Below are 23965 nucleotides of genomic sequence, written 5' to 3'. Positions count from 1 at the left end.
CGTTTATATATGTCAGAAGGTCACAAAACTTAAATTGTTGACATTGTTGTTCTCCCATGAAGACATGATCACTCGTGTGCGTGGTCCGTGAAAAGAGTGCTGGGACTTCTTTCATGGTGTAGGTGGCCCAGAACTTGAACTTCCAATAATGTGATCCAATACTTAAAAGACTCCTTTAAATCCAATCTATTCCAACACTGTGTTGCAATATAGGGAGGTTCATTTTTTGTATACATGTACATTGACATTGTTATACCCTTTATATAATGAGCGGTTTTATTTTAATCTTCCACACATAATTTACATACAGTACAGACCAAAGTTTGGACACACCTCTCATTCAAAGAGTTTTCTTTATTTTCATGACTATGAAAATTGTAGATTCACACTGAAAGGCAGCAAAACTATGAATTAACACATGTGGAATTATATACATAACAAACAAGTGTGAAACAACTGAAAATATGTCATATTCTAGGTTCTTCAAACTAGCCACCTTTTGCTTTGATTACTGCTTTGCACACTCTTGGCATTCTCTTGATGAGCTTCAAGAGGTAGTCCCCTGAAATGGCCTTCACTTCACAGGTGTGCCCTGTCAGGTTAATAAGTGGGATTTCTTGCCTTATAAATGGGGTTGGACCATCAGTTTGCGTTGAGGAGAAGTCAGGTGGATACACAGCTGATAGTCCTACTGAATAGACTGTTAGAATTGGTATTATGGCAAGAAAAAAGCAGCTAAGTAAAGAAAAACTAGTGGCCATCATTACTTTAAGAAATGAAGGTCAGTCAGTCAGCCGAAAAATTGGGAAAACTTTGAAGTAAGGGCTATTTGACCATGAAGGAGAGTGATGGGGGTGCTGCGCCAGATGACCTGGCCTCCACAGTCACCGGACCTGAACCCAATCGAGATGGTTTGGGTGAGCTGGACCGCAGAGTGAAGGCAAAAGGGCCAACAAGTGCTAAGCATTTCTGGGAACTCCTTCAAGACTGTTGGAAGACCATTTCAGGGGATTACCTCTTGAAGCTCATGAAGAGAATGCCAAGAGTGTGCAAAGCAGTAATCAAAGCAAAGGTGGCTACTTTGAAGAACCTAGAATATGACATATTTTCAGTTGTTTCACACTTGTTTGTTATGTATATAATTCCACATGTGTTAATTCATAGTTTTGATGCCTTCATAGTCCATGAAAATAAAGAAAACTCTTTGAATGAGAAGGTGTGTCCAAACTTTGGTCTGTACTGTACCTTGGTGTATTATTTCTTCTAGTTTGAAGCATAACATGAATTGGTTATAGAAGTAGATTGAATGTTATGCTGACTTGTTTTTCAGAGGTTTTCCAAGATTTATGAATGATGACCTATCTTCTGGATAGTGGTCATGAGTATCTGGTGGGGTCTGAAACCTGGGACCCCCGCTGATCAGCTGTTTGAAAAAGGCGCCGGCGCTTCTGTGAGCTCTTGAGGCCCCCTCTGTGCTTACCAAGCAAAGCTCTATACATTGTATAGTGTCTGTGCTTGGTATTGCAGCTCATCCCCATTTCACTACAGTGGGGCTGAGCTGCGCCCATCACTGGCCAACGTGTCATCACTGGGCTAGGAAAAGCTGTGAGAAGGCCACGGCACCAGTGCCTCTTCAAATAGCTGATCGGCGGGGGTTCTGCTTGTCGTACTCCCACCGATCAGATCCAAATGACCTGTCCTGAGATAGGTTCTTCAGTTATAAAGTCTCAGAAAACCCCTTTAAAGCCATCAAAATGTAGTGACCTGCTATGAAGCTTGACCATACATTCAAGGTACACAGAAGCGAGGGAGTCCCCATTCCAAAGATCAGTCACACACACAATTTTATCTACTGGCTTTTGCTACCAAAGACTATTCTACCTGGTGCTCGTTTCCTCCTCCACACTCTTTCATCACCCTTTAGAATTCTTCATCTTTGTGTCAAAAAGATTCCACATATTCAGGTGTACATTTCCAGACATTGAGAGTTCTTGGTTACCCCTTATGCCCCCTCCCCCCCCCCCCCAAAAAAACAAAATTCTAAGTCTAGAATTTTTCATTTAAACTCTTGTAGTTCTACTCTTTAAACTTTGGGGCAGCAGAAAAGGACCATGCAGGTCAATGAAGTCAGGCAGAATCCTGTCCTGTATGCTTGAAAATGACCTGATTATGTTTACCCTTCTCACTTCTGTGGTTTGACGAAACCCTTTTTCTGGCCATGCACGAGAAAAAAATCTTGTAAAATTTCCTAGTATTGAGAGAGGTCAAAATTTTCAACTATTTCCATAAAACCAAACGTAACCTTTTCATCATCTGACCTCCATCGTTCCCCCCTTCCCACCACCACCCCTCTAAATATAACATTCCACAATACTGCACTGAACTGTAAGGCAATTTGAACGTCTTGTGCTTGTTTCTGGCACAGGCCATCCTGATAAAATAGTTGAGATTAGCATGGAAATCAGTGCTCCCAGAGGAGCCATTTTTGCTGAGATCTTAATCAGTATGTTTTTTCTAGTGATTCCACATTAACTCCGAGATAATTGGAGCTCAGTTGTTCATAATAAGGCGACATTTCATGCAGTTATCCATGCAATTACTTTGTCTCCTGATTATTTTCTACACGGTTAAAAGTCTATGTACTCTGTACTACATTCTGTCACTCCTCACCACCAAAACTTAAATGAACTGAAATTACTCGAGTTGTGATGTTTGTAAATATTTTTAATGTGGTTTCAAACCCACTTTAATTAGTTTGGGCACATAAGCACTTAACACTTACATCCTATTACATTGTGATTTGCATTGTTTTACTAATTATACATTTATCCACCAGGTAAACCCATTCACTAATCACTGCCAAAAGTTCTTTACATCCTAATTAAAGGCCCTTTTACATAGGCTGTTGATTATGACTGTTATCGGAGATGAGCATTCATATGAACGCTTGTTACTGATAATTTCCCCATGTAAAGCCTTATTCGCACATCAGTGTTTTGGCCAGTGATTTCCGTCAGTGACTGTGACCGACAACCAGCATTGGAGCCTTCATAGAGATAAGATATGAGGGAAAAATCTGCACCTGTTCAGTATTTAGACCCACTCCTGGTTTTGGCTCACAATCACTGATGGAAATCACTGACCAAACACTGACTGACAAACGAACAAATGCTTGTTCATCAGATGATCACCTCTTTAATATAGCATTTAAAATCCTCGTTCATCAACAGCACGTCGTCTTTTGGAATCAGAGATGTGCTGTTGACCAACAGGGAAACTATATGGGGACAAACAATCATAGTAACGATCATTTATCCTCAGTCATTGCTACATATAAGTTCAGCTAATGACCGGGATCATTTGAATGTTCGTTCTCTATCATTGACTGCTTTATCGGCCGAAGGGCCCTATGTATGTCTTGTGTGCATTGAAAGTTAGGAAATCCAGCCTAGTGTCACATCCTGATGTATCCAAGAACATCTACAAGTTTGACACTGGTGCAAATGAAGGAGCAATTTTGCTTTTTTGAAAGCTCCAAATCTACAGTATAAAATCCCAAGCAAAAAGCTATGTGCCTTGTTTAGGAGGAACTTGACCTACAGTAAGTGATGATTCACAATTGGATCAACTTTAGAACCGACTGATTTACTGTTTTTGGGGCCACAGTTAAACCTACCCAGCAGGCCCAGGCTTTGCTGGAATAATATGCCCCTAATACAACAGGGCCTCAAAAATAAGTTGGGAGCCAGCCAACCTCTTTCATCTAGGGTCCAACACAGATTGAAGTTACTTCCTTCATTAGCCTTCCAGGTGGCTATGGCAATTTGAGATCAACCAAGGAGAGATGCCTTTTAAGAACTCAAACAAAAATTTTTGAAAAATGGCTCCAAGAACAGAGCTTCTCTTTGTGGTTCAGATTCTAGAAACCTGGTCATATTCTTCTCTTAACACTTAAATTGGGAAGAAGACTTGTCCAGCTAGGATGAAGATAACTACAACCGTCATATGCTTTTGGTTCTCACCTACTTTAACGTTAATATATTTTTATTTTCTATAAAGGGTTATATTTTTAATGTCTTTGGTGTTCCTGACTCGCATATGTCCCTGACAATGCATTCAACATGTCTCTTCACTCTCCTCTCCCATCCCCTTCTTGTGGCTTAGTTTAAAATATATCCTAGTTAGATTATCATGCTTCTGACCTGTTTCTCCAGATAACAAAGTGTGTTGCCCAGAGAAAGGAATATCGTGTTTTTGATCACTACATTGAAAAGGAGCCCTCCACAAGAGGGATAGCGGTAAGACTAAAGTTCTTAGGGAAAACACCTCTTCTTTTCCCTTTTTTTTTAATCCAAATTTTTGTGCACTTTTTTTTCCCTTTTTTTTTTTTTTTTGTTTGTCACCTTGTATCATCGGATCAATCAGCACAATTCTTATGGCTAACTCATGCACCTAATCCTCTGAAATTTTCACACAATTGTTAACACACTGAGGGGAAATCAAAAGGGGTTGGTAACAGTGGGGCAGATCAGAGGGGGTATATGCATAGCTGCCAGTCTAGAATGCAAATTCAAAATCCTACAGAATGCAACTTATTCTAGCTAATGTCAGACTAAATCTGGCTGCCATACTTGATGACCTGTTATCAGGATAGGGCATCAGTATCTGATCAGCCGAGGTCCGATGCCTGGCACCCGCACGATCAGCCGTTTTGAAGACTATGCAGCTCTCCATGCGAGCGCTGCTTCCTGTTTATTACGCTACACGTGGTCTCTTCTGGAGCGGTGGGGTAGTGTAATTACAAGTACTTGCTTCATTCAAGTGAATGGATAGAGTATTTGTAATTACACTGCACTTCCGAGACGACGCGCAGTGTAACAGGAAGCAGCGCTCAAATTGAGCGCTGCCTCCTCTTCAAAAAGCTGATCAACGGGTGTTCCGCGTGTCGGACCCCCGCCAATCAGATATTGATGACCTATCCTGACTATGGGTCATCAATATGTATGGCCTGCACAACCCCTTTAAGGTGCATTGACACAGTGCCAATGAGCAGACAATTGTCCCCTACAAGCATTCCTTACTGACAATTTCCTGCTCGTTAGTGGAGGAGAAGAGCTGCATTTTCATGCAGCAATCGCCTCCACTGTATGAGGACGAGCGATGGCTTCTGATATCACTTGTCCTCATACAATTTGATTTGTTTCTGGACAGCAGAGTGCCGCTTAGACAGCACGATCTGCTGTCCAGGAACGATGATTGAGGTGTCTGCAGCACCTTTACATGGGCAGATTATCGGCAACTAGGATAATCTTCCTAAAAACTGGGCAGTCTAGATGAGCCTTTAGGGTGCAACCACACGGCGCAGTCATGTTGCGGTTGCCACACAAGCCGGGATGTGGTTGAGTACCATGTGGCTGTACAAGGCGCAGCAGACTTTAATTAAGCTAATTAGGATTGCATGGTTTAGTTGGTCTATACTGTTAATGGCACTGTGGTATTGTGGGTACCACGCGGCCATTAACAATACAGTCCAACTAAAGAGTGCGGTCCCTATTAGTTTAATTAAAGCCCGCTGTGGCCTGTACGGTCACACGGTACTCAACTGCGCCATGTGGTCATACCCATAAAAGAAATCGGGGAATTCGCTGTTAAACTAGACGCAATACCTTGTAGGGCTAGCTCAGATGACTATAATGATACCTTTCACTTATTGAACCGTTTCATTATGGACAAAAAGTACTTTTAATCCATATGCAAATGAGCAATTAAGTGCATCAAGGGCATGGCCAAGCCACTCTGTGCACCCTTAACCTTTCAGCCAATTCCTCCCTCTCCTTGATTGACAGGGCCGGGTCTTCTCGTCTGGCCTGTCACTCAGAAAGGAGAGGGTGGCAGGAGGAGCAAGAGTGCACAGAGTGGCTTGGACCCGCCCTCTGTGCACTCAATTGCTCATCTGCATATGGATTGAAAGTACTTTTCCTCCAAAATGAAGCGACGGATAGCTGAGCTCGTCCTACAAGGTATTGTGCCTGGTTTATCTGTGAATTTCCTGGTGTCTGGCTAAAAATTCAACATTCTGCAGAATTCTACAAAATCCCAGTGAACAATGATCTGCTACATTCTAGATGTTGAGAACGCTGTAGGGTTTGTTCACATATCTCCAAGACTCAGTTCAACTGATCCTATTATTTTCAGTAGGCATCAGTTGTGGTCTTTTTTTCATGGATTTGTGTCCAGCTTTAACCCTGGATGTCCTTCCTGAAGCAAGGTTGTATGCCACGTTCCTTCAGGTAGTACCATAGGACTTATCTCCTGCTGGATGGGGAAGTCTGACAGCACAAGGGTCTGCACCCATCCCTGCCTGATATGTGGACAAGCCTGACTGTGAATACATTGTATGTACAATTACTAGAGAATAAAACTGGCATCTATGTGCAAACCTCTGACGTCCCTAGGGTCTTGTAATCTTCCTGTACTGTTCTTCAGTGAGCCGCTACTGATACATATTTCTGTCAATCAAAATGCATTTACAAAAACCATGTAAAAAAAAAAATGATGTTTGGATGAATACAAATTTAAAGGGACTGTATTAGTTCTTGCTTAATGAACTGATACAACCACACACTGAATTTGTTTTGGAATTCAGTCCCCGAGAGGTCTGCAGCCTGTGGGGGAGATACATGGCTTCAATCGGCTGCAGTAGATCGTATTGGATTTGAGGACAAAAACCTTAACAAAAAGGGAGAGTGATTATATAAACTGTTCTCCATCTGACGTTATATTGTTTTTGTTCCAAATTTCTAAAAAGTCACATGTCCATGTGTAATTTTGATATAGACGCCATAAAATATCCACGTCCAGCCAAACTTTTATTAAAAGGTGAAACTATTCACTTAAATGCTGAAGTGCAAACAATGCTTGTCCCATTCACTTGACCTTCAGTATACGTCAAAGTGGTTTTGGGGGTTATAGGTATGGATGAACTTGGGATTGGTCATCAATGTCAGATCGGTGGTGGTCTGACATCCGTCACCCCCAACGAATGGCTGTTTGCAGCAGCTGCCGGAGCTAATACAGAGCCAGAAGCACAGCTTGGTCCACGTTTAGTGGTCATGCTGGGTTACTGCAGCTCAGCTCCCATTCCCTTCAGAACGGCCAGGTACTGGTTGGTGGTTTGGAGGACACATACTCTTTGACAGGTTCCCTTTAGTGACAGAGGAAAAAAAAATAAAAAAGTCCATGTGTCTGATATTGCAGCCATCTTGAATCAGAATAATCTGCAATGCCAGACATGGCCAAAAGACATGAGTGGCATTGGTCCTGTTTTATTCTCATAGAGCCCCTCTTCACTTACAGGCAAACACTAAACGGACACTTTTGCGATGAAAATTGGGCCATATATATCAAGCCTTTTTTACCCATACAAGTGAATGAAAGTTGGGTGTCGACCAATGACAAACGCAATATGGATAAAATACAGATGAGTAAAATAATATATCAAAACACAATATGCATATTATCAATGTTAAGAAGGAATCCTAAAAAGTAACAAGTCCCACTAAACAGTAATGAAGGCGGAGGTAAGCCCACACCTGTGGGTAAAATATTACGAGGCATATTACCATGTTATGAGGAGGTGAAGTGAATGAAAGCAAATATCGCCATTCACTCACCAAAGATTTCCCTTGCCGGCAATCTAATTACAGCATCAGAAAAACCGTTTGAAACTGTGTATAGCTACCCCAGTAAGAGTATCTATTTTCTACAAAGATTACTAAGTGTGCGGAGTGCTAATTAAATACCTATCTCTGGATATAATCTCGCTGACACGGAACATTATTAATATACAGCGACTTATTAGCACAACCGGTGTGACTGTATAAATAAATATAGGAACATTCTATAGGAACATTTTATGAAGCTTAACTTACTAGGAGTACCACCATCCAAGAAAGCGGAGACTGGCTGCACCATTGTCTCTCCAATAGATCAGTCTATATTTAACATCCAGGACCAATTTGGGTCCATATCAGGAGACGCAGGAGAGACGACCAAGTGCTATCAGTCCCTGTTATTCTTCTTTTTAAGATTCCTTCTTAACATTGATAATATGCATATTGTGTTTTGATATATTATTTTACTCATCTGTATTTTATCCATATTGCATTTGTCATTGGTCGACACCCATCTTATACATATTTCTTTCCATGTATGATCCATCTTTTGAGAAAAGTATAATATTGAAACAGTTGACCAATTAATAAATAGTGTCTTTTTCCATATATGAGTGCCAATCCTATATTTCAATATAAATTAGACTAAGCATTGAGGGGTGTATCAATTTTGGATTAGAGCACCTACCCTGACAAGGCAAAGGTGAGCGAATCTCTTTACCTATTAAGTGAATGAAAGTGCCTGGATGTCAGCAGGATGCAACAATGGCTGACAGCTTTTGGTGGCTCACACATTTTGGATGAGTTGTATCCCACACATTGTGCTACTTGTACATCATTTGTCACTCGACTTAAAGGGGTTTTCCAGGATTTTAATATGGGTGACCTATCCTCGGGATAGGTCATCAATATCCGATCGGTGGGGTCCGACACCCGGCAACATCGCCGCTCAGCTGCTTGAAGAGAACGCAGTGCGTCGTACGAGCACGGCTGTCCCTTCTTTGTTTTCCTTCTCGCTGTCGACATTGCGGCGGCAAGCAGGTGTAAATACAAGAAGCCTTCCTATTCAAGTGTATAGAAACTTACACATGTCATTATTAGACACCACGATCTGCCACTATACAGCATCGGGACGAGTGACGGCATAGCGATCGCTCTTCCCTATGCTGCCGAGGAGATCGCTACATGTAATAGCAGTAGCCTCCTCCGCTAGCAAGCAGGCGATTGTCAGGAGGGAAGGCTTCCCTCCCGACAATAGTCTGCCACATTGGGCTGTGTAATACAGCCTGTAATGAGGGATGAATGATCGTAGTAAGGCCTCATGCACACGACCGCTGTGTGCATCTGTGGCCGTAGTTCCGTTTTCCGTGATTTTCTGTGGACCCATTGACTTTCAATGGGTCCGTTGAAAACTCGGAAAATGCACCGTTGTTCATCCGCGGCCGTGATCCGTGTTTCCTGTCCGTCAAAAAAATATGACCTGTCCTATTTTTTTTGACGGACAACGGTTCACGGACCCATTCAAGTCAATGAGTCCGTGAAAAAACACGGATGCACACAAGATTGGCATCTGCGTCCGTGGCCGTAGGCTACTTTCACACAGACTGATCGCAGATCCGTCTGCATAAAAGCTTTTTCAGAGCTGAGTTTTCACTTTGTGAAAACTCAGATCCGACAGTATATTCTAACACAGAGGCGTTCCCATAGTGATGGGACGCTTCAAGTTAGAATATACTAAGAACTGGGTTACTTGATTGCCCCCTGCTGCCTGGCAGCACCCGATCTCTTACAGGGGGCTGTGAACCGCACAATTAACCCCTCAGGTGCTGCCAGGCAGGAGGGGGCACACCCCCTCCCTCCCCAGTTTTAAATTCATTGGTGGCCAGTTCGGCCCCCCCCCTCCCCTGTATTACTGTACATTCATTGGTGGCCAGTGCGGCCCCCCCTCCCTCCCCTGTATTACTGTACATTCATTGGTGGCCAGTGGGCCCACCTCCCTCCCCTGTATTATTTTACATTCATTGGTGGCCAGTGGGCCCCCCCCCCTCCCTCCCCTGTATTACAGTACATTCATTGGTGGCCAGTGCACCCCCCCCCCCCCTTCCCCATCATTGGTGGCAGCGGAGAGTTCCGATCGGAGTGCCAGTTTAATCGCTGGGGCTCCGATCGGTAACCATGGCAACCAGGATGCTACTGCAGTCCTGGTTGCCATGGTTACTTAGCAATTTTTAGAAGCATTATACTTACCTGCAATGTCTGTGACCGGCTGGGCGCTCCTCCTACTGGTAAGTGACAGGTCTGTGCTATAAGCAATGCGCCGCACAGACCTTTCACTTACCAGTAGGAGGAGCGCCCGGCCGGTCACAGACAGCGAAGGTAAGTACAATGCTTCTAAAATTGCTAAGTAACCAGGACTGCAGTAGCGTCCTGGTTGCCATGGTTACCGATCGGAGTCCCAGCGGGGGGGGGGCCCACTGGCCACCAATGAATGTACAGTAATACAGGGGAGGGAGGAGGGTGTGCCCCCTCCTGCCTGGCAGTACCTGATCTCTTACAGGGGGCTATGATACGCACAATTAACCCCTCAGGTGCAGCACCTGAGGGGTTAATTCTGCGGATCACAGCAGAAATCACGGAAGAAAAAACTGACACGGACCTACGGACCCTGTTTTTACAGACCACAAAAAAAACCGGTCGTGTGCATGAGGCCTAATGCTGTATAAAAACGAGCGCCAAACAACTATTGTCTTTTGGTGCTTTTTCTGTGTTGAAATTGCCCCATGTAAAAGGACTCTTTATTTGAAAGATTGGGGAAGAGGAGGGCAAAATATTCTCCTCCTTTGTATACAAAGTACGTCAGATGAATCTTCCAAATGGGTTGTGTCTAATGATATATCCTGAGTCTAAAGATGCCTTACACACTGGGGTAAAGTTGGCTTAACTGTCCAATTTCGGCCTGACTGGCCAACCATCTCATCACTTCAATGGCAGATGTTGAGGGAGAAAAGAATCAGGCAGTTGAATTTCAACAAGCTCAATGCTTTGGTTTTGGGGAGATAATTGGTTTATTCCTGTCTTCCCGTTCGGAACACATGCATGCTGCAGCCGAGCTTGCACGTCTATGGGAGTTCGGGGAGAGCTTTTTTAATTGAGTAGTACACTTGTTCGCTGTGTTGTAGTTTTTTCCACCATTGTAGGACTGGGTAGGATGTGATCCATGACCATATGCAAACTGCTTCTATATATCCCAAAGGTTTATTTGGTAAACCTGTGACAGACCTTCAAAAACAAGCACTTTACCATGCTTGTGTTATGATTGTATATTAGTATTGTATAGTATTTTCTGTTTTAAGCCCTGACTTCTTTTTATTTTTTATATACTGTTGCTTATGTTCTGTCTGACAAGCAGACACCCTCATACATAATGTATGCTGTGTGTGTCTCTAAGATTGATTGCTCCCTCTTGTGGCCAGAATCAATATCTTCACCTGATGGCTATTATTCTTCAAGGCTTTGAAAGATACAGCAGCTTTAAACATCAAAAACGCCCTCGCCGCCCACACAGACTTTAAATGAATCCAAACTGGCTAAGGGGATAGATTAACCGTTTTATGTAAAACTGACCTAGTTTTATTCCAACCATCCCACAACTGCAGAATTCCCTTGGGACTCTGAACAATTGGCATGTGGCATCCTCTTGATCTGCTACAGAGGATGGCGTATGAAGCTGACATGACTGAATAGAGGGTTAAAATTGTCGCTTGTGAAAAATCACAGCAGCCTTTGATAGAAGTGGAGCCTAGGGGCCCTGGGAGATTTGGAATTTGTTTTAAGGTTTTATTGAACAAGTGTACTAAGTGGTTGTTCAGTTTGTGTGGAGTCTTAAGTCGGATTATTATTTTGTGTTTTGTCATTTGATGGTCATATTGGATAAATGTGTAGGAAAGGAGGGACAGCAACTTGTGGCTTGAAGTGAAGGAACCTAGTCTAGTACAGGGGTCTTCAATCGGTGGCCCTATAGCTGTGAATCTATAGTGGATATCTAATAATAAAAAATAAAAGTACCGGTATACCCAAGCTGGACATAAGGAAAAGGATTACATTGTTCTCGCTATGGGCAGCCACCAATAATAGGAGCTTGGCTTACTGCATACTATTTAACAGATGAAAAGACTGAGATTCCTAAGCGGTTGATACCGTTTAATGGCTAACTAAAAAGATGATGACAAAATTGCAAGCTTTCGATGCTACTTGGACCTCTTCATCAGGAGAGATGCCTGACGAAGAGACCCAAGCAGCCTCGAAAGCTTGCAATCATCTTTTCAGTTAGCCATTAAAAGGTATCGATCACTGAGGAATCTGTCTTTTTTCATTTTTTATATACTGGCTTACAGTGTGTGTGTGTGTGTGTGTGTGTGTGTGTGTGTGTATATGTGTGTATATGTGTGTATATATATATATGTGTGTGTGTGTATATATGTATATATATATATATATATATATATATATATATATATATATATATATAAATTTATTTTATTTTTTACTGCAAACTATATTAATTGAGATGAATAATCAGTATGCTCCTAGGCTCCCTCTAGTGGTGGCTGCAGGTAGCTTGGATATTATGTTTTAAAGAGACTGTCAGGTTGATTTATTGGGCAGACTAGATGGGCCAAATGGTTCTTATCTGCCGACACATTCTGTGTTTCTATGATCATGGCGTCTGAGCTACATGAAGAATGTCATAGAGCAGGAGGAGCTGAGCAGATATATATTTTTATGGGAAAAGATTCAATAAAACTTGTAATTTTTCCATTTATATACATGTACATTCTGGGCTTTAATGTCCAGGAAGAGGTCCTATCAGTGATTGGAAATGGCATAGGGACCTTGCTGCATTTTACTTAAAGGGGTTATTCCATGACTAATGTAAAAAATGTAAATCAGACATCATAAAGTACATGACAATCTTTTTATAACCAAGCCAGAACCAGCCCTGTACCTCACATGGGTGCAGATATCTCCCCATTCATTGCTCTGCTAGATTTATATCAAGCTGACAGCTCAAGGGGAGTGTCTTTTCTGCTGCAACTAAGGGAGCGTGTCCATTCTGCTGGCGCTTTCTCCCTATAACAGCTCAGCAGGCAGACGAAGGATGAAACTGAGCATGTGCGGCCATCAGTGAGCAGGACAAAGAAATAAGAAAAGATAAACCGCAGGTGGCGCTATACTGATGCATTTTATTGATTAACTAAGTTGGTTATGCAAAAAATTTTATTACATGCAATCACAAAAGTATTCAGATCCAGGGGCTAGTTTGAAAACTGTAAAATATTTTTCATGAGACAACCCCTTTAAGCATTGCTCTCAATAATAAAATACTATGCACTAAACTCCCTAAAGTAGCGACTGCACAAAGGTGGAGCTCTGGCCAATATACAGATATTTTAAGAAATTATTCAGCACGGAATGCTGGACCTGACTAGCTTTACAAAATATTCAGATTTTTTTTTGGATTAAACGTTCCATGGGCATTTGCTTGTCCATTTTATTATTGTAGCAATTCTCAAACTGTTTCCTGAGGATTTCCACGTGTCCATGCAAAGGGACGGTGAATAATTCCAGTCAACCATCTTGTTTACTGCGGGTGAGGTGGGCATTTATTTCTATGTCCTTTACAGACCTGAACGGTTATAAACCGTAGGGATTCCAACCTGCAGTGATCGCTCTGCAGTCACACAATGTACCTGCACCATTATAACTGGGACTGTCACAGGCCGATGGCCGCTGTAGATCTTTGAGCAGCTTAAGTCAATTAATCCTAAATGGAGTATTAAGCTTAATCTTGTTATTAAGAGGCGCACAAGCAGGATTGACTACGCCAGTAATCTGCTTAATTTGCGGTCATACATAATCAATAAACAGTCTGCATTAATTGAGATGGTTACAGTGAACACCATGCAGAAGATCGTTCAAACCACAGATGTCTAACATCCAAGTACAGTCCAGAGAAATACACATGTGGGACACCCATGATTTGCATGATACCTGATGGCAATAAGAAAGATATGGGGGAGGTAAAGTTGCCACAACTCATATGACTGTATGTGCGAGTTAATTTTGACTTGGCCTTTGGGATTTTTTTTATACATTTAATTTTCTAGGTTTATTCCAGGGAGTCTACTGTGTGCAGAAAGATATTTCCCCTACTTTTGTAGGTTCCTTTGAAATAGTCTCAGGCACACAACTATTACATGCTTCCATTAAAAAGTATTGACCTACCCACAAAACAGGTGATTAAATATTGGATCACAGTTGGTCTAATCACCAGGAACCCCAACAGTCCCGCAAACCAGGGGTCCCCAAATCCCCCCTCTGAATGGAACGGTAGTGCACATGTTGGTCTATTGCTTCATTCATTTAATGGGATATGAAAGCGTTTCCGGGGCATTGTCTCCTGAATTATTGGAGCTGAGAAACAGTGTCTGGACAGCAGTGGCAATTCAGCCCCATCCACTTGAACGGCTAAAATTAGACAAGTATGGTTGCCCCAGCAGTTTCTGTAGGATCCTGAAACAATGCAGAGAACATGGCGGTCAATTCCCTACTTATGGCATAATCTTATAATTCTACTGCTCCTGCTGCAGCCATCTTTCTCAAGAAAATCTTGTATCTCAAGCCTATAATATAAAGTTAAATAGGCTCTTGTGATGCGGCGTCACCAAGGATGTATTCACATGGGGTATGTTTAGTACAGAATTTATTGTTAAATGTTCATTCAACTCTGCATTAAACCTACTCTATGTGAATACATCCCTTGTGATGGCGCAGAAGAACAAGATCCTATTTAAACCTTTCTTTGACTACATTGTCGTAACTCTGGGTTGAAAGTCTTGACTGCAGCCAGTGATCCTTGCTGGTGTCATGGCAAAAACTATAATACACACTCTGTTGGTGCATGAGTACAACTGCATTTTTACCAAAGTTTTACACCATTCCTGCCTATGATGCGCTCATCTTCTCTTTTATATGTAAACTACAAGCATACACTATGGCTACCTCTGCTGTACATTGACAGCTTGGATTGGAGCACTGATCATGAAAGACTTGAAACTGACAAACATGATCAGTAATGCATTTTCGTACCTGGCCATCTGGTACCTCTTTCTAAGTGACTGTGAAGGCCATTTAGAGAAGTGCTGGACTGAAACTGTCAATCTTTCTTAGTACGTGATGAGCAAGGAATACACAAATGACACAAATATTTCACCAAAATGTTGTGGGATAATGGGTAGATCACAGTTTTACAGCCCCACTGGGGGCAATTACGGAGACTACTGGCCCATTGAGCCTTCTCATCTTAAATAAGCTGTAAACACTGTGTCAAGACAAATGACAGTGTAAATAGTGTCTGAATAAGATCCCCTTAGAAAGAGTCTTGATAAAAATCCCAGTGGGAACGCAACGTTGCTCCTTTTTTATAAACATTTTGCTCAAATAAAATTGTCCCCAATGGTCTGTCCTAATTTGCACTCTGGAAGCAGTGACTGGTGTAATGAAATGCTGCTGGGTTCCCACAGAGAAGCAGCTGTTTCCAGTAAAGTAACAGTAATGTAGTTATTTCTGACATTGTATTATTTGTGGCTTCCGTCGGATAAAAGTTAAGAAAATGCAGTATATCTGAATACAAGACAAGCTGTAGAGATGTGTTTGCTAGTATGGACTGTCTCACAAAGGCATATGGGTTGTTAGGACTCTCCAACCCCCAGAAAACCACTAATGATGCAGTCCTAAAGGCTTCATATGTATAAAGGTGCTCAAAACTAATCAAAACTCTCTACTTTCTTTAATCCTTAGTTGGAAACCTTCTATCCAGCCTGCTTTCCTTCCTTAGCTTCGTAGTTCCATAGTTTTCTCTTCAGCTAGAAACCTCCATTGTTCCTTCTCTTCTCAGCTAGGAACCCCCCTTGTTCTTTTTCTTCTCAGTTGTGAACCTCCTTTGCCCTATTCCTCATCAGCTGAGAACCTACCTCTCTCCTTTCCTCCTCAGCTGAGAACCCCCCTTGCTCCTCTTCTTCTCAGTTGTGAACCTCCCTTGCCCTATTCCTCCTCAGCTGAGAACCTAACTCTCTCCTTTCGCCAGCTGAGAACCGCTGTTGCCCTTTCCTTCTCGGCTAAGAACCCCTTGTTCTTTTCCTCCATGGCTGAGAACTTCCATTCTTCCCTTCTCAGCTGGCAACCTCCATTTTTCCATCCCTTCTCAGTTGGCAACCTCCCATTTTTCCATCCCTTCTCAGTTGGCAACCTCCATTTTTCCATCCCTTCTAAGTTGGCAACCTCCATTTTTCCATCCCTTCTCTGTTGGCAACCTCCATTTGTCCATCCCTTCTCTGTTGGCAACCTCCATTTGTCCATCCCTTCTCTGTTGGCAACCTCCATTTGTCCATCCCTTCTCTGTTGGCAACCTCTATTTGTCCATCCCTTCTCTGTTGGCAACCTCCATTTGTCCATCCCTTCTCTGTTGGCAACCTCCATTTGTCCATCCCTTCTCTGTTGGCAACCTCCATTCTTCCTTCCATACCATGACCTTCCTCAATCACCTCTCAAAAGAAATCTCAGCAACTGTTGTCAATGCATATCCATAATCACAAAAGTTTTGGGAAAATTTCTATACAAGTACTCCCAAATCCTCTTGTCAAACTGGGTGGTTATTTTTGACCCAGCTCTAAATAGACTGCAATCAAGAGAGAATGAACATCTACAAACCATAAGTCTCCTATTGTAGCATTACCATTCTTTTAGTGGGATGATGAATGCTCTTTTTCCTGGATAGAATTGCAGCCATGATTGCTAGAACTGTATACTGGGTGTATAATAATTTTCACTTTGTGTCAAACGTATCTAAGTTTGTGGAAACAGAAACTGAATAGGTCTTCCTTGACCTTCAGGGGGATTGAGAAAGCAACCATAAAATGACTCTTGGCAGCTGAGAATGCAGAAAGCCTTTGGGACTTTTTGTGGTGCTTGTAAGACAGCTGGAAATTGATGAGGAATTCCCCAAATTCTTAAAAGTAGGACCAGGGCCCCATATCTTCTTATTGGTGAGCACCTTCTAGTGGCATTACTGCATCATTACAGGATCACTATATGGCTCTAAGAACCCTTTAGCTGCTAATTACTACACACCAAAAATACTTTAACTGGCAAGTGGGAATTTTATGGCATATCAACAAGTGAAATGCATTTAATGCACAATACCTAACCTGTGCTTATGTTCATCTATTTGGCTGGCAATTAACAAGCCCAGTATGCTCTATTATCATGCACGTTGAATATACAGCTGTGTTCAAAGGACAACAATTAAAGGTGTATATCCCAACTCCCACATACATGCTCAGTTCCGCTAGAGCGTGTATGTGTTTTCAGTGGGGTGAGAGGAGATGGCCACGGTCAGAGGCTTATCTCCCGAGTTAACAAAAGGATAGACTTAAAAATATAAATTTGCCCAATCCTTCCCTCCCCGACATCATCTGTTGGGGGAGAGTCAGGAGTTCTCCATACACATTAGCTTGCTGGCCAATCCTTCCAAAAACACCACGTTCGCCTGACATTACAGTAATGTGTATGGAGGCCTTAACTCTGGAGAACTTTGACCTTGAAGCCAATTCTCCTGTCCCTACTATCACTCAAATTTTATACTGAGAGCGCTACATGCAAGCAATTTCCTAGCAAGGTATAGTGTGCTCCATCCTATCTACAGTATGTAATTGTGCTAAAAAAAAAAAAAGGGGGGGTGGCCTGGATATCTAAAAAAATGAGGTTCATGGACTTGCAAGGTTGGTTGCATGGCGAAAACCTTAAATTTATTGTTTGGTTATATGTTAGGAGTGGTGGACATAAATGTCGAATCAGTGGCAGGAGCATTAATCCATATTCCTTCATATACCAGTAAGGATGAGCCTAAGGTCAGGGGTAAAAACTTTAATTCTACATGTGAGTTAAAAACTAGAGGTGGATCAAGGACACCTCTTTGTGAATGTTTCGGTACCTGAGATTTTGCATGTTATCTATGCTGAGTCTAACCTAGTGCTATTTTTTTTTTTTTTTTGTGACCTTACCTATTTCTTACCCTCATAGTGCCATATTTTGTAGACCAGGAGTCAGTCACCTCTGGCACTTCAGCTGTTGTAAAACTAAAACTCCCAGCATGCTCCAATCACTTTAATGGGAGGTCTGAGTACAGCCAAGCAAGTGTGCATGCTGGGAGCTGTAGTTTCACCACAGCTGGAGTGTCAGAGGTTGCGGATTCCTGTTGTGGTCCATGGCAAATGCCCTATCACACCTCATGTGCTTCAAACATATCTGCAACATATTCTTTGAATCTAATTCTGAAACTATAGTAGAAAGATGAAGGAATCAGCCTTTGTGTGCCCCATCTAATGAGTAAACATACTTTTAGTAACGGACACCCACCACAATGGCTTGGCTAGGAAATAACTAGCTAGAATTGGCTTTGGCTGCCACAGCTTAGTGTTGTGTTTTACTTTAGTCAGGTAAGTAACTAAATACCGTATGATATAGTTTAGACTGTGTTAGGTGGTTCACCAACTTAACCACATCCAACACCACTTTTCTCCTAGACCACAGGAAAGATTTCTTTGTGCTGTCTCTCTTAATTTGTTCATTTTCGTTTTTTCCTTGTGTGTCTGTGTGTTCTTTTCAAATTTTTTCTTTGAGTACTGGGACATGATGATCAGGTCTTTTTTCTTGTTTGTAGGCCAAGCAGTCTTTAGCTACCCTTACTAAAGATGTCCCCAAGCGACATTCACTTGCTATGCCAGGTGAAACCGTCTTAAATGGAAACCAGGAGTGGGTAATGCACGCGGATCTCCCGCTTACTGCAGCCATCCGTCAAAGCCAGCAAACGCTGTACCACGGGCACCCGCAGCATACTGTCGATCGGCAAGGTTTGTTTCCAAGTATCGATTTTGCATAGTCAAGGGAGTTATTCTGGGAGATCAATCACACCCTACGCATTCCTGCAGAGTATAAACTATTTGGTTAAGTATGCTCTGCATATGTTATTAGTAGAAAAGCTGCCAGGTTCCCAGAGCACTTCTCCAGTGCATATTTCCTCTACATATACTTCTCTAACCTGAGATTGTGAAAAGGGCAATTTAATGCTTAAGATTAGTTTTTGGGGGTGTTTTTTGGATATCTTCTTAATATCTTTGAATTGGACCTTACTGGACAATGTTATTGTACATCTAAAGATTCATTAGCACCATCTGACTCCACTGATACTACATTTATTGGAAGTGACATGTATGCACAATAGCTTTTTTGAAGAAGCGTTGAAATGGTCTCTCAAATAGTACCCTGTTAGACAATGTCTGACTTTTTTTTTTATAGAGCCATGACTCGGGTTACCAGCCAAAGCACAGACAGCACTGTTTTGGAGTTGCCAATAAGGCTCTGGTTTGCCGTGTGCGTTGCCATGCTGTGGCTCTTTGAGGGTACCAAATCTGTATAGCTGGTAGGAGGGAAGGGAAATAGTCCCTGGAAAAATTACCTTCCTTGGTGGGAGATGAGAGATCACCAGTAACCTCCATGTTTGGCTTGGTTAGGGTTGTGTGCTGCGGTCCGAAAGCAATTGTTGCCTGTCCAAGCATCGTCCTATCTGAAGACTGGCAACTACAGCTGCGCTACCGATGGGACAAAATTCTGAATTGTGTAGATGACTTCAGAATGTGATGACTTAACAATAATTCATAAAATAATCAAGGTCCTTTGTCCTTCAGCACCCTGTGGAGAAAATCTGGAGTATCAAGTACAAAAAAAAACCTGTAATTTTACAAAAAATGGGAACAGTCAGTAGACCTTTACCCCCAGGAGTCTGTTGGTGTGTAGGAAAGTTTTTGAGTTTCACCTTCTCACCAGCTATGATCTCTAAATCTTTGATGAACAGGTCTTAAGAAATGGCTGCACCTTGTTTTAGGTTTCATCATCTATAGTCTTGTATGATCTAGATCTATTTATGCCTTTATAATTTTATGCACAGGACATACACCTTCACAGTTCCTTCTCTGTATTGCTTTTCCCTCTAGCTGTCAGAGTAAGCCCTTGTCATTCGAGACAGCCATCAGTAATCTCCGACGCTTCTGCCGCAGAGGGCGACAGGTCGTCAACACCGAGTGACATCAACTCGCCGAGACACCGAACACATTCCCTCTGCAATGTAAGACGGTAGTGTAGGTCTCTTTTTCTCTACCTTTTTTCTCCATTCGAGAATGATTATTCATATCCTTTCCTGTTTATATGCTGCTGTCAGTATGTACGCCGCATGCCTTGCTGAATAGATGGGAGTGCCGTGAGGGGCAGAGAGACTGTTGTGTTTCATTATAGGGAATGCTGCAGATTCCTGCTTGTGCTGTTTCCTGGTTACAGAGGCTTGACATATACAGCTGAGTCGCTTCTATAAGAACGGGAATTAAAGAACATGTTGATGAATTCATTGGTTGCTGAGTTTGTCAGGTGAATATGCAGCTTGAATGCTAATAACCAAATCTCTTTATAGTGTCGGGTGATATGCCATTCCTAAGGTTACGATCATTTGTTTTATCAGGTTGTAATTTCTAGGGTAACCTGGCTGAATGAAAATTTTGGCCATAGTATGGTTTACATATTATGCACCTCTACACGTGATACTTTAAATAACATATCACTATCATATTTACTGATATAACACAAAGGCATCAGCTCAGTGCAGGATTCAGGAAGGCCACAGTAAGAATGGTGCAAATACTGATGAAAATCCACTCAAACTCCTTTGGACCAGTTTAGAGGGTTTACGTTGGCCATATCTGGTGCAATATTTCAGCCCTGTCAAACAATTTGGCCCAATCAATTTACAATGTATGTGGAACTATCAAAAACATTGAGATTATACGTGCATTGTTATACAATATCTTTATTGTATGTGGTTCTTCCCCTGTCTCGTGGGAAAGGAGGGGTTATCAGCAGAGAGAATCCTAGAATGGGCATGTATCTGACTGTGTGACAATTTTAAGGGTTATTTAAATAGACTAGATGGAGTTATCCTCATGAAGGTATTGTCCAGGTTAGGGATTTGTGAGTTAGAGGGTTCAGGATCCTCATCTCTTGGCCAGAGTTGGAGGGTGGTTACAAAGAACATCTCTAGATTACCTGTCGTGCATTACACCAACAAGCCATTGATTTGAATGTATAATGCAGTAGACCAGATCCTTAGAGCCTATACAGTAGCTCAGGGGGTCCCTGCCATGTGCTTGAGAGCAAAGGTGGAGATCAGGAACTTTGGGTGGAGGCTTAGTGAGGGTCACCTTAATTACTTAGCTCATTGTAGATGAGAGCAGGGTTGGTGGGGGGCCTTTTGAAGTCCAGAATGATTCTAGTGGAGGTAAAAGACCCACATAACACACATAACAGTTAGAGGTTTTCCATGAGTACAGTTTTCATTACCCATTTTAAAGATAGGTCATCAATATATTATCAATGGTGGTTCATCACAGATCAGTTTTTTTAAGAGGCAGCAGTGCTCAGGCGAGTGTACAAAGCAAAGCATTGTACGTTGTATAGTGGCTCTGCTTGGTATTATAGCACAGACCCATTCACTTGAATGGGAATGAGATGCACATAGGCCATGTAACTACAGAACATGGTGGCCCTGGCCTAGGAAGAGGCTGCAGCTCCCACCAGAGTGCCACACCCTCTTCAAACAGCTGATGAGCAGGGGTGCTGGTAATCCAGACCCCACTAATCAGATATTGAGGACTGAACTTGAAGATAGGCCATCAATATTGTACTCCCATAAAACCACTTTGCGAATGGTAATGGGATCCTCAAATTCAAAAGTATTGTCTGTGTGTTGTTGATAGTACCTGCTGATAAAGTAGTTCACCAGGAGCCAGAAGGCTTTCAGATAAATTATAGGGCATGCTCTGACTCTTGCCATACTTCCTATAGTTATGTACATAGTTGTTCAGTAATCTCCCATTCATTCCATGTCTCAATGCAGCAGTCATAAGCTGCCTTATCAAGCAGATCAGGGGACCCCTATTTTCCACATAGGCTCAGGCCCCAGGGGTTGGACCCACATCCATCAGACATTTATGGCATATCGTTGGACAGTTGCACTGATCAGGTTTAAAAAGTTGTAGTGAACTCATGGTAGCATTTGCATGGTTGGTATGTGGCGCAAATGAGAAGCAATGTATGTGTCCTCATAGATTCCCTACATCATCCTTCTCCCAGTCCTCCTTTGATTCTGTACCATTCATCTTGATTTACCCATGAGCATTTTTCCATGTACACAAAGTTGGAACATTCGTCATAACTGCCTTTACCTTTCTTTTTATTACTTTTCCAGTCTTTAGAAGACTTGGAAGACCAGAAGAGGAAGAAGAAGAAGGAAAAAATGGGTTTTGGGTCCATTTCAAGAGTTTTTGCAAGGGGAAAACAACGGAAGTCCTTAGACCCTGGTCTTTTTGATGGTACTACACCTGACTATTACATTGAAGAGGATGCGGACTGGTGACTGTCGCTGGAATCTGCTTATTCTGTGTGTGTATATGTGAAAGGGTGTATGTGCCCGTTTACAAAGTCCGAAGCAGTCAAGTGAGCCTTTTATTCTATTTAGTAGGACTTTCTGTTGTTTCTTTTAATTTTCATTTGCATCGCAGATTCTGTAATTGTACATAAAGAGTGTATAGAGATGTTGATTGTTGTCCTTTTAGCGATGCTGATGTATTGTAACTTTTGTCTTTACTGGATTTATTATAATTTTTGTGGTCTTTTATTTGGGAAGTGGGTCAAAAAAATGTTTTGTTTTTCTTTCCTTTTTTGAAACTTGAAAAACTACTGTGTATTTGTACATAACAGAAACTGTGCACTTTGTGCTTGTAGTGTCTTGTTTATTTTTATTTTTTATTTTTTAATCCCATAGTGTGATGCATTCTGTATCTGCAATGTTTTGAATGACATTATCCTGTTTCAGGGGTGTGCCAGTGCTTTGTAAAGAAAAGAAAAAAAATATATATATACATCTCTTTATTCAGGAAGTTTAACAGACTTTCTTGAATGAAGTATTTAGATATATTATTTTGCTTACACACAGGGCAAGACAGCCAGGCCTAAACCAATATGCTGCCTATCAGTCCATTTAGCATTAGTGACGTCAGTGCAGCACAGAGTGTTTCAGCGACGTCACTATTACAAGGATATGTTGCTTTGGGTTCAGACCACTGCTACCTGCACTGTGAGGGTAGAAGTCACTCTTTAAACTTTTAATGCCTGCCAGACAAAATGTTTTTCCTTTCTTTTTACGTTTTTGTACTTTTTTTTTTTTTTTTTTTTTGTATTTATTTGCATAAATGCACAAAGTTGTTATATCTAAATTATAAAAAAGATAAATGTTGAAGTTCTATTTTTCCTAAAGGATGAAGGGTATTCATATCATATGTGTTCTAAAGCTGCGGCCCCTCCCTGTCATCAGTGCATCAGGTGAGTGGGCTCAGTCACATTTTAATGCAGCTCAACCAAAATCGCACGAATAAATTTTAGTTTTCACTTGGTTATGTCTTCCATAATCCAACTGTTACCATATTCACAGTATTTAATATTTTGTTGTTCTTATACAATACGTAGATTTTGATCATCGGGTGTACTTTATTACTGTTAAGTAATGCACAGTTTTGACATTTTTTGTTTTGTTTCTTTTTTTGATCACTGTTTAATTGCTAATCATGTTTTATAATATAGGCAGGCACTTAAAATGCACCTCTTACCCTCAGCTTGGGAGGCTTTATTAATGTGGGTGAGGACTATCGATTCACCAAGGACCAATGTATAATGGACTGGTCAAGTCCTGGGAATTGATATCTTCCCAGTAAGGGGGTATGTGCACTTTTAAGTTTCTGCCCCCAGAAGGCTAGATTTATATATTTTAAATCAAATTTTTATTTTACTTCAAAAAGAGAGAATAAGGCTTTGTTCTAAAACACGTAAAGAGGTTCTCCGGTTTCATAATGATTTTTTTTTTATCTGCCCAGAATATCCCAAATACTGCATATTTTTGCTCCATATACCTGTTTTTCATGTGAGCATTTTTCTCCTTTTCTCAGGACTACTGCATCCTGGCAGGATGTTTACAAGCAGAACTTCCTGTTTTAATCAGCTTCCTGCTAGGTTTTCTAACCCAGCGTACTTTGCTCTCTAATGTTCCTCAAGGCTTGTTCCTCCTGCCACAGTAT

At 41.7% G+C, this 23965-nt stretch overlaps 1 protein-coding gene across 1 annotated transcript in view; it reads left to right on the top strand.

The window, feature by feature from the left end:
* Positions 1-23674, top strand: part of KAZN (kazrin, periplakin interacting protein) — a 182906-nt gene extending 159232 nt beyond the window's left edge. The window contains 3 exon segments of the mRNA XM_040428799.1: positions 18454-18643; positions 19784-19914; positions 22084-23674. Coding sequence (XP_040284733.1) covers positions 18454-18643; positions 19784-19914; positions 22084-22251 — 489 coding nt within the window. The 3' untranslated portion in view covers positions 22252-23674.
* The last annotated feature ends 291 nt before the right edge of the window (positions 23675-23965 follow it).

This window comes from Bufo bufo, chromosome 1 (assembly GCF_905171765.1).
Source record: "Bufo bufo chromosome 1, aBufBuf1.1, whole genome shotgun sequence".
Classification (NCBI taxonomy): Eukaryota; Metazoa; Chordata; class Amphibia; order Anura; family Bufonidae; genus Bufo; species Bufo bufo.
Note: the sequence above shows the minus strand (reverse complement) of the source record. Positions and strands in the feature narration are given on the sequence as shown.